This window comes from Durio zibethinus, chromosome 1 (assembly GCF_047325235.1).
Source record: "Durio zibethinus cultivar Kanyao isolate XHJ-2024 chromosome 1, ASM4732523v1, whole genome shotgun sequence".
Lineage (NCBI taxonomy): Eukaryota > Viridiplantae > Streptophyta > Magnoliopsida > Malvales > Malvaceae > Durio > Durio zibethinus.
The window spans coordinates 37,426,562-37,441,786 of NC_143162.1; the positions used below are offsets into that span (position 1 = coordinate 37,426,562).

A 15,225-nucleotide genomic window follows, 5' to 3' on the forward strand; every position below is an offset into this window, starting at 1 on the left:
TATTGTAAAATTGAAGTTTTTATGTTTATTTTTAAATATTGAATTTTTAATTTATTTCATTACAAAAAAATAATAATTAAAAGAAAGTATAATTGCTACTTGGCACAGCTATGTTAGCTTTATTTTTTGACAAATTTTCATTTTAATACACTGATGAAACTAAATTGGCACAGCTATGTTAGCTTTATTTGGATGTCATGGAACTAAATTGGCTGCTGATGGTAAATCGTTATTTAAAAGCTAAATTGCCTAATCGTAGCAACGTTTCATAACGTTACAATGGATTGATATAAAGTATAGATATATACTAGTAGTATTTTGGACGATGATCCAATTTGCTAATTACTTAAGTTGCCAAAAACAAATACACTTTTCTTTTTTTGATTAATCTAAGTTATTAGGGTTTTTTTTTTTAATTTTTTATAAAAATAATATTTAATAAAATTAAAATTTTAATTTTAATACATGTAATTTCTTATTCTATCGTCAAGCTATGAGTTCTTTTATAATAAAAAATTAATATGATTGTCTTTGAATTTAACTAGTAAGGTCATAATGAAAATATTGGTTGAAAATTATATCGTGCTAAAATTTTTCCTAAAAATACTATGTTTTTATGTTGTTGAATAAAAAAATAAATTATTATAATAAAAAAAAATATCTTAAATTTGTCCTCAAACCTTTAGTTTAGTGATTAAAAATGCTTAAGGGGACATCAAAGATTTCATCTTGTAGTTAAATATCTTTTACTCAAATCAGGCCTTCCTCATTTTTTTTATTTGTATTAAAATTTTGTCATTTTAATTTAACAAAAAACATATATATATATATATATTATACTCGCAAAGTATTAAAAATTAAGGTTTTATCTTTTTTATTTTTTTAATTTTTTTTGTTTATGAAAAAATGAAAAAAATGTGCGTGATTTTGATTGTCTAGTAATATTTTAGTCTGTTAATTAATTATTTAATAATTATATTTGATTATAATGTAATAGTTGATTATTTAATTGATTTTATGAATGTAACTTAAAAAATAAAAGAAATCAACTAAACGTAATTTATCTAGATTAATAATTAAATTACAAGTCATTTTAAGTGTTAACACATGCATTAAGGCTCAAGCAAGTAATACTAAAAGCCCAATTGCTTTTACTTTTTCCAGTGAGATTTGAATTCAAGGTAATATGTATTTTAAGCCCAACATTATGATTTAATGGACTTAAATTCACAGGCCCATGTTCTATGTTCTTTAAGGTGAAGCAGTAAAACCAAGGGTCAACCTATGATTTTTATGTTTTTGGTTAGGGTTTTAGGGTTTTTCTGCCACCTTGAAGAAAACCCTAGATTTGTTATCCTAAGTTCCTCAAGTTTCAGTTAGGGGCATCAATTGCAGTTACAAATGGAGGGATTAAGCGTAGCAGATGCTGATTTGGTGGTTTACTTACACCCATCGAAGAGCAGTAAGGTTTCACAGGCGATCCTCCGTGAGCTTAGCTCTTCACTCTTCAAGTTCGTTCTTTCACCTTCTATTTTATTGATTTTAATTTTCTCTCATTCGCCAAAAGCTGCTGGTTGTGTTTATATATTGCTTGTGTTGTGATTTAACTTTAGTTTCGTTAATCTTTACTCTGTTTTTTTAATAAAACAAGTTTTATGTTTTAGCTGAAAATTTAACTTGTTATGATGAAGTTAGCTAGAAGTTACAATTACTGCTTTTGGGGTTTCTTATCATTGGTTGCAGTTTGAAAAAGCAGTTTATTGTTTGAATAATACTCTGTCTTTTCAAACAAATGGAGATATATGATAATTGAGAGCTATTATTGTTGAAAATATAATGTCTACAAAATTACTGAAGACGCACTACATTTATCATGTTGACAATAGTTAAATGATGTGTAAATATTTGCTTCCTTGTATCATGCTATAATGTATTTCTGGTCTTCCTTGCAGGTTCAACGAAACGTTTGGTGGTGTTTTATTGGCCTACGATGTTAATATTCTGGATAAACAGGCAAAAATTCTTTCTGGTGTTCATCCTTATTTTGGTGTTAGACTAAAGGCAAATCTCCTACTTTTTTCACCAAAGTCAGATATGCTCTTAGGTACATTTTCCATGATATTTCAGGTTATTTATTCAGTTTTTCTTGTAAAGGATATTAGATTGCTTGTATGTATTCGTGAACATGCGCACCTTGGATATTCTCTAAGCTAATTTTCTTTCGCCTGTTCAGAGGGGAAAGTAGTGAAGCTTTCTCAAGAATCTGTTCATGTCATTATTCTTGGTTTTTCGTCTGCAATCATAACAGCTGAAAACATCCGCAGAGAATTTAAATATAAAACTGTGAGTATCAGTTTGCTACCTTTTTCTGAAGTTCCTTTTTTGGTTATGCTTGTGTATACGGCAAGAAACTATATTTATTACTCTAGTTACCTACATTAGTTGCTTATTGTGTCATAGAAAGACAACGAGGAACTGTTTGCCAGCAGATCTCACAAGCGGCATGTCATAAAGGTTGGAACCATGATCCGTTTTTTAGTCAAGAGGTGACAATTTCCTTTTAAAAGAAAACTATCCATTTACTTTAAGAATGACATATGTTTTTCAATATTGTACTGTTTTGGTTACCATCAATGTTTTATTGTAAACTAGAGAGAAATGGCATTCTTTGTGTGTTTATGCAATTAATTACTCAGCTCTAATTTTTCTTCTATTTTCTAAAATTGAAATTTGAGATTTGTGGAGGAGTTGTTTGCCCTGTTCACTGATCAAATATTGTTATTATTATTATTTGTGATTAATGCCAAGTTGGAACGTTTTACATTTCTAATTAATGATAGACATACATATTTTCAGCATGCCAATTGATTTTTTCCCACCTTGCTTTTATGATTTCATTTGTCAATCATGTAGTATTAATCCAAAGGTAACAATCAACATATTGATCCATTACAAACCAGTGGATGATATAATCCTTTGCTTCAGTCTTCTGCCTCGTTTCTGGATGCTTTTCTACTCACTAATGTTTAATTGCAGTTCATCAAGTCAAGTTGATATTTATTGGAAATTAACTTATCAAATTCTTTTAATTTTATTTTTCCCCTTGGAGAAAGGAAGGGTGTGGTGGTTAAAGACATGTTGATCACCTGATGTTTGACATTGGTTATTCTTTGCAGTTTTGATGAGGAAATACTTCATATCATTGGGTCTTTGATGCCAGCTTGCACTGGAAGCATCCGTTGGTTAGATAGAAATTCAGAGGAAATTTCAGAATTTGATAGGTCTCTAAATAAACTCAAAGTTTTTGAATGGCAACTTTCTATATGTGGCAAAGTTTGTACTTTAAATGCTGTATAATTCTATAGGAGTGCGACAAAGAGTACAGATAGAGAATGGCAGGAGGATAAAACTGTTGATGAGGGAGCAACTCCCTTGAGCTACAATAATCACATTCAAAAGTTTAAAAAACGAAGAATCAGTGAAGATTAATGAAGATTGCTGCCAATTACTAATTGTTGAAGGAGATTTCTTATTCTCAGGTAATGCATTGACCCATTGATGTGCTCCCTATGAGTGTTTTATAATGTCTATGTCATGTGGTCTTTTATGTGTCGTGAGTTGTTCTTCTCTTCATTATCTTTTACATTTATCTGTTTAGACTGATCAGCTTGAACTATTACTTGAATTGATGGGTTGCCCATAAAACATACTTACTGTAATTTACAGGGATCAGTTGCATGACTACTTTCCGGACAGAAAATTGAATGTGCTAAGGAGCTTTACTGAATACCAGCATTAAAATGAGCAATGCGTTTGTCTTTCTTGCATTTTGCATTAGAACTTTATGATTTTAACTGCAGCTTCTAATTCGGTAGCTTACTGCTTTAGTGTGTACATTCGATTGCTTGCAATCTACAAATGCACTATATATCAGTGCAGTTTTCTGATGCAGTAGTTTACTATATCTATTTCTGAAACTTGGTTTTGATGGCAAGTTTATAATGTTTCTGCCAGTGCAGGTAGTGAAAAGAATTGGAGCAGAAGGTCCATATAGATGAAAGTATACTTCTTCCGGGGCTGATTATTTTGGTAATTAAATGTGCTTTTCTGTTGAAGGTCGCTGACATTCCGAGATCTTCCCTTAGTCCTTTTCCATGGTGGTTGTATGTGCTCCAAAATTGAAAATTAATGCATTGTTTTTTCCCCGATAAATGGGTAATTTTTGTTTCTTGGTGCTGTGCATGGAGGAAATTTTTTGTACTTTTTACAACTGAAGACTTGGTCTTGTCCATACATATGTTAACATTACTCGTTATCAAAAAGAAATGCTTTGTCCCCTTGTTTCATTATGGCTTCATGTGTCATGTTTTGTCCAATTTTGATTTATGTCAATGTTTACTGATAATATCAGTTATTCTCATTTCCTGGATTCGATCAATCTGTTTTCTGTTACATTGAGACGGTGTGGCGGTGCTATTGGAAACGTCAACCAATTTGTAGTAATAAGCAAGACAATGTCTCATATTTAATTTATGGGAATTCAAATATGGCGTACGTTGCTTTTAGTTTGACTAAAGGGTCATGTAATAAATGATCAAATTTGATGCCATCAAGAATTCTACTGCGAGGGAATTAGAACTTCGGATTTGGGTTAATAGTATATTGAAGATTCTCATGCACTCTGCTACAATGAATCTAATCAGCCAGCAATACAAAAAAAAAAAAAAGAAAGAAAGAAAGAAATTTCCAATTATTACTTGTTGATGAACATGATTATCAATAAATTTTCATAACTTCAAAGTTTGAAAAGATTTCATGCTATTTTCATGAACCAAAATGTAGTAGTAGCAAAATATGATTTTGGTAAGTGGGTACAAAGAACTTCCTCGCACCGGCCATGGGCCAACATCCAAAGTGACAGGAGCCCGAAAAATGTTAACTAAACCTAAACCACGCAATATTGATATACTTCAATGGGAATCCGACATTGCTTTGCTTAAAGGTCGAAACATTATACTGCTGGAGGGCGTTGATCACTCAATGTGGACATGAGGACTCCTAGGTAATTATATTGGATTGAACTACTTTAGGGAAAGGTACAGCTGAGCTTGGACACATGTCAATGGGCTACACCTCTGCAACTGATCAGATTTGTGTAAATCTAATACTTGTTGATTGGGGTATCTAACCAAATACCATATAAGAAAGAAGTGGAGGACATCTGTGTTGGTTGGTCAATCATTTTTATGGTGGATTCGGATTTGCAGCGTTGAACCAAGTACATTCCATTTTGCACCATGAAAACACTAACTTATGATTGGCACCACTGCAGCTGGATACATATTTTTGGGCGGCTTCCAGATAACAAATACTGAAATACAGACATATCCTTTATTAGCTGTTGAAATTTGAAAATATTAATATTCAATTCATGCCTCCATTTTAACCATTATCATCATCATCAGGTATGGGGTTTCTTTCAAAAAACAACCCATATACATATATATATATATATATTATTCCTCCAGGGTCCCATCTTTCTAGTCCAAATAAAAAAATGATCAAAAGAGGGAGTCGGGAGTGGGGGTTTTCAGGTGGGTACAGGATTCTCACTTCCCATCAAACACCCATGTGATCTGTGATTATTATAACCAAAAAAATACAGAAAAGATTACGACAAAACTTTGCCCGTATAATCCGGGCTTGTAACATGCTTCAGGCTCTCTCTTGATCGAGATAAATGTAGCTCAATTGTGCCTTACTTTTTTCCTTGGAGATGTGACGGTTAACTCCTACATGTAATGGCACTCCAAGCATGTGTATCAGTGTCTAAATACGAGAGAGAGAGAGAGAGAGAGAGAGAGAGATATTTGTTATAACTTGGAATCTTTGTTTGGTTTGCCTCTCAAATTGTCTTAATGCAAACCGGACATCTTTCTCTGTCTCTATCTCTGCATGTTATGAATGGATTTGGAAGATCTTGTATCGATGCGAGAATGATACTATAAATTCATCTAAACAATTAACTGCAGCCTTTAATTTTTGCAAATTAAGTAGATGAGTTTATATTTAATGTAAAATTAGCGTCAGGTTTTATACATTATTATTCAATAAATTAAATGATGTTAGAAATGATCAAATATAAATTTTTATTAATCCTTAACATAAATACATAAAAATTTGATTTAAAAATTTTTTTTATCATCAAAAATATCATTTCGCGAGTAAAATGATATTATATGATAATTTATAAAATTTATATATCAATAATATATCAAATGGTTAGCATATTCTTTGATTTAGAGGGAATAGTCTTGAAGCAATTTTGTTTTGATCATTTTTTAAGTACCCAACAATTTTAATTACTTTTAAAACCAAATATAGTAATTCTCAAACACTTAATTAGATGGGGAAACAAACTCCGAAGATTTGGTTAACATTGTTAGGGAAGTGTGAGCAAGCTTTAATCAGTTGCAATGGTTTCAAAAACAAATGTGAGTAAAAGCATATTAGAGGAGATGAATTTAAAGATAATAAGGCAGAAAGCATTAGCTAAATCCATGCTTATCTTATTACAATCTTGATCCTGAGAAGGCATATGTCCAATCATTTGATATGCAATGATTAACAATCTGGATATTGTTTCATGAAATTTCAGTCATAAAACCCAACCAAGCAATGCTCTCCAAAAGTCACTCTAATTGCCTATTTAGATTTCATCACATTTTTTATACGGTGTAATTAAATTTATTATATTATTAGTTAAATTTAAATATTAATTTTAATAAATTTTATTTAATAAAAAATTTTTATTAAATTTTTTAATTATAATTATAATAATAATTATTATTTTTAATATCATCATCTATCTAAATAAAATTTAAGATAGATTGTTATGAAAAATTATTAACTTGTTTCCAGGTAATTTGACCCCAAATTAAACCTCAATCATCCCACCCACCACAAATTGTTCGTCGTATAAACATCATTTTGTTCCCTAATCACGTCGAAGGGTCACAAAATCTATCATTATATTGGAGTATTCGTTGTTAGTTAACTTCCGTTAGAATCGTCACCTTTTATCTTCGAAGAAAATAATTAAAAAAGAGACAGAGAATCGCTATGACAGCTAGCAATACATGCTTTAAAACTCGGAGGCCAAACTTCTTTTAGAAATTCAACTTTAGGGTCATGTTCAACAAAATTTGGACACCTTTCATATATATATATATATATAATATCTAATATACTGTTTTGGTTTTGGGTTTTGCCAAAAAGTAGTAGAAATACTGATCATTGCACACAAAAGACGTCGTATGAAAGCTTGGAAGCATGGGGTTATGGCCACTGGCATCCTTGTGTCAGTACGGATTTATTGGGAATCACCAACCACAAAATAAATAACTAAAGAAAAGAAAAAGAATTCATGCTCACAAAAAGAAAGTCATGGCTTTTGATTGGTTGTTTTTGCATCAATTGATCCACCCATGTGAATATCTTAATTCTTTAAGATTTGAAGTGCGCAATTGTCCATAATATTTTCATTCTCTCTCTCTCTCTCTCATGTACTGCAGTAGAATCTATGGCCCTTTCCACCGACGAGGATTAGTTTCAGAAGTTGAGATTCTACTCCATCCAATACCGTCCAATTTTTTGGGTCTGAAAAGCTGGAACAAAGGAGAAGAAAGCTTGATGGCCAATAAAGTCTTAATAAGATACAAGGTTGCGGTTTTACCTCAGCCTCTCTCCTTCTCCTTTTAATACAGACTCTATCCCTCTTGAAAAAGAAAAAAAAAAAAAGGAAAATCACTGTACTTTAGATCAGAGCGCGTGTGTTGAGTGTTGATTCTTTTGGAGTATCAAATGAAGGTGAATTTTTTATTTAAAAAAATTTTAAAATAGATATTTTTTTAATTTTTTAGATTAAATTAAAATATATTATATTTGATTATCTAAAATAAATAATTATAAGTTATATATTTAAATTTATCTCAATAAATAATCACCAATAAAATTTAAACTCTAAAATTTTTTATAAAAAAAATAAATTTTAATCAATTTAACCACTAACCATTAGAATCATAACTTACTAGTGATAAAAGTAATATTTGTTAAACTGGTTAAGAGATAGGAAGTGGGTTTTTCAGCCTTTATCTGCAGCTGGTGTGGGGGCTTTCACTTTTTAACTCATGCAATGGTAGCAGATTGTACGAGCTAGTGCAACTCCATCTGTACTGTCTTGTTCTTTCGGTCGCACCTTTCTGGCTTTACGGAATGTGTGGTGGCTTTCGTGTCATGCTACTGATGCTGTCTGTGCACGTACGGCTGATTAGACCCAATCACTGAAGCCCCTAACCATTTCCATTGATACTCTTATCTTCATTTACACAAATACTTCAAAAGCATACGTAAAATTCGCTTAAAAATATTATATATACATGATGTATAATATTAACCAACAGTTTAAAATTTTCACAGGAATATAACAATGAACATTTAGTTAAATGATTTTGGAATCAAGAACGAGGGTTTCGCGTTTGAACTGCATTAATAATTTGAAAAATTAAAATGAATTCACAGAAATATAGAAAGCAATTTTGTTTTTACTTAACTATGTGATCAGACTTTAGAAATTAATAAATGTTTTGACCAAAACTGATGATGAGCTGGTTAATTAAAATGGTTCAACCAATATTTAATCCCAAAAACATCCTAAAGCATGACTATTGGTAGATAGTTTAGAAAAATTTTTATACATATTTTTGGAAAGAAAAACTGAAAATTATAGGATTTGTTTAAAATTTTTAAATTTAACTCAATTAATTCATATAATTATTTTTAAAATGACATTCAATAAATTTAATAATCAAATTACAATATTTTATAATTTTTTTTAATTTTTAAATTGTGACTTTTTTATGTAAAAAAAATAAGGTTTAATTAAGAAATGATAAAAAATAATGAGAGATTGACCTATTTGCAAATTGCAATGGCGGTGAATAGCTGATAGTAATGTCATTTATTTATTAAATTAAGTTTGTTGTTGAGAAGAGGTTGCCATATACGAAATTAAATTTTGTTTTTAAAAGGGTAATTTGCAAACGAGGAATTGCTGTTTTGATAGTGATAGGACGTGTGGATCAAACATGGACAAAGATATTATTATTTAAGCATGATTATTATTGGTCAAGTTATATTTCTTTTTTCAAAAATTAATGGCTGTTTAGATGCCCATGAAAAATATATATTAAAATCACTCCATTTTGTTATTTATTAAAATTGTAGACAAATGTAAACATAGTTTTTAATTATACAAATCATAGTTAAAAAAGAAGTTGCAAATAAACTTTTCGGACTCCATTGATTTTTGTTATAAGCTTGTCAAATGTTGTTCTGACACATCTAAACAAATTAAGAAATTGCATAGTTGCTTCTATTAAATAGTTTACCTGTTCTTACCAAACAGCGAAAGCTCATTAGTGTTTCAATGCTTCCAAATTTAGCTGAAAGATTCTTGCCAATTTCAAGTAGATGGTTTGGTACGGAATCAATGGGTTGAATTGTTTGTTAGCTCCAACTGGTTACAGCTATGCAATACCCTTCTTGTTAGCTTCTAATTATTAATCCTTTTAGTGATCCGAAATAAACCTTATCGCTAGAAAATTCATACATCAGATTGCAATTGTCATCGTTAAAGTTGATATGCAACTTGAAATTTTTATATAATGATTTATGTTTTTCCACGAGCAAGTGGGATTGATCATATCCAAATGGTAATTAATGTTAGATTCTTGAATGCTGACCCGATCGAGAGTTGGATTGGTTTCTTGTTGGGAAACTCTGAAACCATCTCAATTATTAATTATACATGATATCTGTTAGAAATAATGACTCAAATTTTATAAAAGATTTGTTCGAGATTGATAAGATATTGTTTGATGAATAAGAAGACTTGTAAAATAAGAATTCTAAAAAAAAAGAAGATTTTTAATAGTTAAGTTTAACTTGCAAGAGAATAATTCTAAGAGAAAAATAATTATTATTGGGCAAGTTTGACTTGTAGGAAAATAATTCTAAGAAGAAAGGGATTCTTAATAAGTTTTTATACTTATAAATATGTGAAGTTTCTATAGAGTTAGATATGACAAAAAGATGTAAGACAGTTGTAAGGTTTTGTGGGATAGACATCTCATAATAGTACTGTACATTTATATCTTATGGGTGTGTATGTTTATTTGTGAGTGGACTAGAGAAAACTGAAAGAGTCCATATAAATGTGATGTATGAGTATAGATGGATATGTATTTGATTGTGTTGAAAGAGTGCACATAGGTATGAGTTTATTTATGTTGAGAATACTCCATAAGATTAGAGGAGATTGAGAGGTTCTATAGGTAATGATTATTGAGTGGTTGATATGTTTTGATGTATGTTTGTAATTCTCTATAACTAGTAGATCTTGTTTCTTATCCGTAGACATAGGTTAGTTAGACTTAACTACATTAAATTATTGTCTCTTATGTGATTAATTAATTATTTGATTTTGTTTCAGCTTGTGTGATTGGATTTGGGCATTTTGACATAACAAATGATATCAGAGTTGAAGGTTTGAGACATGAGAAAAGCTAAAGGTTCAAGACATGAGAAGAGTTGAAGGTTCGAGACGTGAAAAAAGCTAATGATTCAAACCATGGGAAGAAGTAAGTTCAGAAGAGCTCGATTTAAGATAAGAGTTTGAGTTCAAGTTTTGAGGATTGAAAATCAATTTATGTGAAACATGAAGATATACAAGGGAAGATGATTGTGAGACTTTCATTGCAGGTGAAGCTAAGCATATCTAGCATAAAGACAGATAATTTGATAAAATTTGAATCAATGTGAATATTGTTAGGAATAATGACTCAAATCCCATAAAAAATTGGTTTGATAGTGACAAGATATTGCTTGATGGATATGGAGGCTTATAAAATAAGAATTCTAAGAGAAAAGAGGATTATTAATATTTAAGTTTAACTTGCAGGAGAATAATTATAAGAAGAAATGAATTCTTAATTGACAAATTTGACTTGTAGAATAAGAATTCTAAGAGAAAAATTATTTTTAATAGGCAAGTTTGTATGCTTATAAATAAGTAAAGTCTCTACAGAGTTAGGTATGAAAGAAAGATGTAAGAGAGTTATAAAATTTTGTGCGATAGACACTCTATAGGAGTACCGAGCTTTTATGTCTTATGGGTGTGTATGTTTATTTGTGAGTGGACTAAAGGAGACTGAGAGAGTTCACATATATGTAATGTATGGATGCATATGAGTATGTGTTTAGTTGTGTTTAGATGGTGCACATAAGTATATGTTTGATTAGATTGAAAATACTCTATAAGACTAGAGGAGATTGAGATAATCTATAGATATTGATTATTGAGTGGTTGATATATTTTAATATATGTTTGTAATTCTCTATAACTAATGAATCTTGTTTCTCATCCATGGATATAAGTTAATTAGATCGAATTACGTTAAATTATTATCTCTTTTGTGATTAATTAATTATTTGATTTTACTTCTTCTAATGTGATTAGATTGAAGCTTTTTGACCTAACAATATCGAGCCAAAGGTTTTAATTAGCGAAACATATCTCTCATGAGATGTTCATAAAGAAACTGATCATGAGTTTTAATCGAAAAATCCTCATTACATGAGACTATTGATTTCTTGTTAAAAAGATTGATATTATCAAATTATATATCCACACATATTAAGAAACTAATAATTATGTAATTTTTCTTACAAATTTTATGGCACATATATAATAGAAGTTTTGAATTCATGAATTTGAATAATTAATCCTCCTAATGTTTTATTCAGAACAATGATAAGCATATATATTTTTTAAAAGATTTTTGACGAATAAATTGCAATCTTAACGTGTCAAACTGTCAACGAAGTTTTGCGTACGCCGAAAGTGGCTGATACATATAAAATCCATGTCCAAATTAAAACATTATAAAGACATTTGTCCTAAAACTAAGCTCCCTAGCTAGCATGTGTGCCAGCGAGAAATAATGGATTAATACTTTAATAATTTCTCCTAACAGCAAAAACTGTCGGCCTTAATCCCGCTTAATTAACCTTAATTAAAAGTTTAATGGATGAGAGGAAAAAGCATATAAAAGGGATCAGATTCCTTATTCCCAAAACAAAAACAGACAGAGGTTATTACAACTTAGGATAAAAAATTCTTTATGTTGTATCTAATTACAAGTAAAGAAGGAAAGAACACACGTCTTCATTCCACCTTCGAAAAGGTAATTAACTGCCTTTTCATGCCCAGTCTAACTTTTCAATCCTTTTTTCTTTTGTCCTCTCTCTCTCAAATTCCCGACTTCCCCATCACCACAAAAGCTAAAATCTTTGCAATCTAGCTTAACCTCCTATGTTATGCATTAATGCGGTTAGAAGTGTAAATGATATATTAGTACTCGCAAGTTATTCGGATTCGATTCGAAAAAAAATCGAATTCAATTCGATTATTGTCGAGTCGAACTCGAGCTCAAGTAGCTCGACTTATCGATCGAGCTGAATTCGAGTATTCTTATATCTGACTCGAGTAGCTCGTGAGCCTAATCGAGCTTTTATATTTAAATATATTTTTATTATTTTAATTAATAAAATATTTCGAATTTGAGTTCGAGTTCGAGCATGAATAATCGAACTCTTGTCGAATATACGAATCGAGCTTATTTTTACATATTAATCGAGCTTAATCGAGCTCGTTCGAGTAGCTCGAATTCGATCACGAATCGAGCTCGAGCTTGAAAAATAAAATTCGATCGAGCTCAAATCGAGTATCGAACCCCGAATTGTGAGTCGAGCTCGAGCTTCTCACTATTCGACTCGGTTCGATTCGTTTACAGTCCTAAATGCGGTTCAATAGATTATACTAAAAAAGAAGGATTTTATACTGAGAATTCATGCTGATGTAAGAAGCGAAAAAGAAAAGGTGTAAAAAATCTATAATACATATAAGGGGCACATTTCATCTAAAATTTGTTGTTAATTAATGATTTTGATTCGTGATAATTAAGATATTTTAAGATTAACATGATTATTGCATTAAAATAAATCGATCATAATTTAAAATTATATAAATTTTTTAAAAAATATTATATAAAACTCAAATTTATGAATAATTAATCCATGTATAATATAAAAAATAAGTGTTTTTTACTCTTAATTTTTAAATGATGATTTTTTATTTAAAAAATTAAGTAAAATGCTTTTTTCGTTTTGTGGAGTAATAAATATTCTTTTTAGGTAATTGATTAGGTATATAATAAGTTTAGGTGTGAGTGGAATACACACGAGTTCTTTTTAACCATTAAAATTAGGGTAGCCCGTACGAGAAGGAGGAGAAACGTGGGGCCCCTGCCAAAGCCGAGGGGTCCGTGAGGCCCGTGACACGTTTCAGTACCACTAAGCGGCTACGAACCTAGACACCAACTTTTCCTTTTTCCCTCCAACTCCTCAACTGTTTCCATTTTCCTTCTCTCTCTCTCTCTCGCCACATAAAATATAATCCTATTGGCCCATTCGGGAAGGGGTGGGTCCCGCTCAACCCATCCCTCCTCGTGCTTCTGAGACTTAACGACGGTGCCATGTCAGCCCTCCGAAAGTGACGTGGGATAACCGTATTCCTCGATTTTCACCCCATTTAAGGTTGGCCCGCTGATCATCACCAATGCTACTTTAATGATGATTCAAAAGATTGATTGAAATACCAACAATTTTATAATCTTTGATAAAATGTTCTTTTTTTTTTTTTAATTTCAATGAACATAATTAAATTTTTGACAGTTTTCAATTTTTTTTAGATTTACTAAAAGAGAAAGTTTAATTTTTTTATACAAGCATTTACATTATTGTTAACAAGGAAACGAATCTAAACCAATCTATATATTCCCTAAATCTTTTCCAATAATTATTGTCTAAATCGAAACAAAGGGAGAAAGTGTATTAAACATGGAAGAAAACAAAGGGGGAAATAGTTAATATGTTGTGTGATATATGCATATATAATAGATAAGATATTATAATGGCTTTTATGTTTACAGAATCCATTTTTTTTTCATTATTTTTCTTAATACTGTCTCTACAATGTTTTTGGGGATGTATTTGGTTAAAAGTCGAAGAAGATTGGCAATAGAACGAAATAAATGATATGATCCTTAAATCCTAGCAAGTGGGGTTCTTACTTCTTTATAATGTGCAATACTATGACGTTTGGGGTGGGGATGCACCCTACCTTCCCATAACATGCACGTGGACCCATGCATTCATTAACCCCATCTTGACCATTAAAGGGGAACTAAGCTTATTATTATTATTTTTTTTTTTTTGTTTCAATTTTGACTTAATAAATCCTTTATTTATTACTCACTTTAAAAGCTTTTATGGGGATAATTAGGAGAGAGATTGGGTTTGATTGGGTTCAATGAGTGATTAGGAGAGGGGGAGGGACTTTTGGCGGTTTGTTTTGGGAAACTAAAGAAAGGGAAAGATGTAGCATCCAGGCACATGGGTATAGTCAGATATGGAGAATACATAATCGTTGCTTTAGGGAAGAGCTGGATTATTTTATGATTCAGGAAACAAAACCATCTTCAATTGACTCAACCACTTCTACAGACACCCAACCTTCTTTCCCACTTTTGCATGTGGTGGGTTTTTTTTTTCTTGGGCTTCATGCGTTAAACAAAACCTTTTTTTAATAAATTACATGTCGTTTGATCCACAATTCAAAAAACAAATCTTCTAAAACCTTTGTTTTTTAGGGTTTAGATCATATTGCTTAATAGTCTATCCTTTTTTCTTTTTTTGTAAATGTTTGAGGATGAAAACTTAAGTTACTGACATTTGAGGTTTAAGAAGAAACAGTAAGCGGCTTATAGCACAAGGATTCATGGTGTGCCCATGGTTTAACTATTTTTGGTATTCATTGGGATTTTTTTTCTTTTTGTTTTTGACTAAACTAGTAACTAGGAAACTACTTTGAAGTAATGAAGTTGAGTTCCTTACTTCAAAGTAAGCTGCCTAATTGGTCAGACTTCTTTTCCCAGCTGAATTGCAGTGTTTTTTTTTTTTTTTTTCTGTACTTGACTACCAAATTTGAAAGAATTGATTTGCAGAAGCTATCAGCAATTTTAAATTCAAATTTTAATATTTATA

The 15,225-nt window shown here is 30.7% G+C and overlaps 1 protein-coding gene across 4 annotated transcripts; it reads left to right on the plus strand.

Annotated features, from left to right (window-relative positions):
* The first annotated feature begins 1,279 nt into the window (after positions 1 to 1,279).
* Positions 1,280 to 4,349, plus strand: LOC111312799 (DNA-directed RNA polymerase I subunit rpa43-like). Of its 4 annotated transcripts, none has more exons than XR_002692966.2 (7): positions 1,280 to 1,511; positions 1,953 to 2,104; positions 2,234 to 2,343; positions 2,461 to 2,546; positions 3,177 to 3,281; positions 3,366 to 3,539; positions 4,015 to 4,349. XR_002692966.2 is itself a non-coding variant. In XM_022913418.2 (6 exons), the coding sequence occupies exons 1-6, from the start codon at positions 1,402 to 1,404 to the stop codon at positions 3,487 to 3,489; spliced, it is 687 nt and encodes a 228-aa protein (XP_022769153.2). In that variant the 5' UTR covers positions 1,280 to 1,401; the 3' UTR covers positions 3,490 to 3,545. The 4 variants fall into 4 exon arrangements, 1 of the variants encoding a protein (XP_022769153.2); XR_002692965.2 differs by having other exon boundaries at positions 4,020 to 4,349; XR_016346814.1 differs by lacking the exon at positions 4,015 to 4,349 and adding an exon at positions 3,727 to 3,860.
* The last annotated feature ends 10,876 nt before the right edge of the window (positions 4,350 to 15,225 follow it).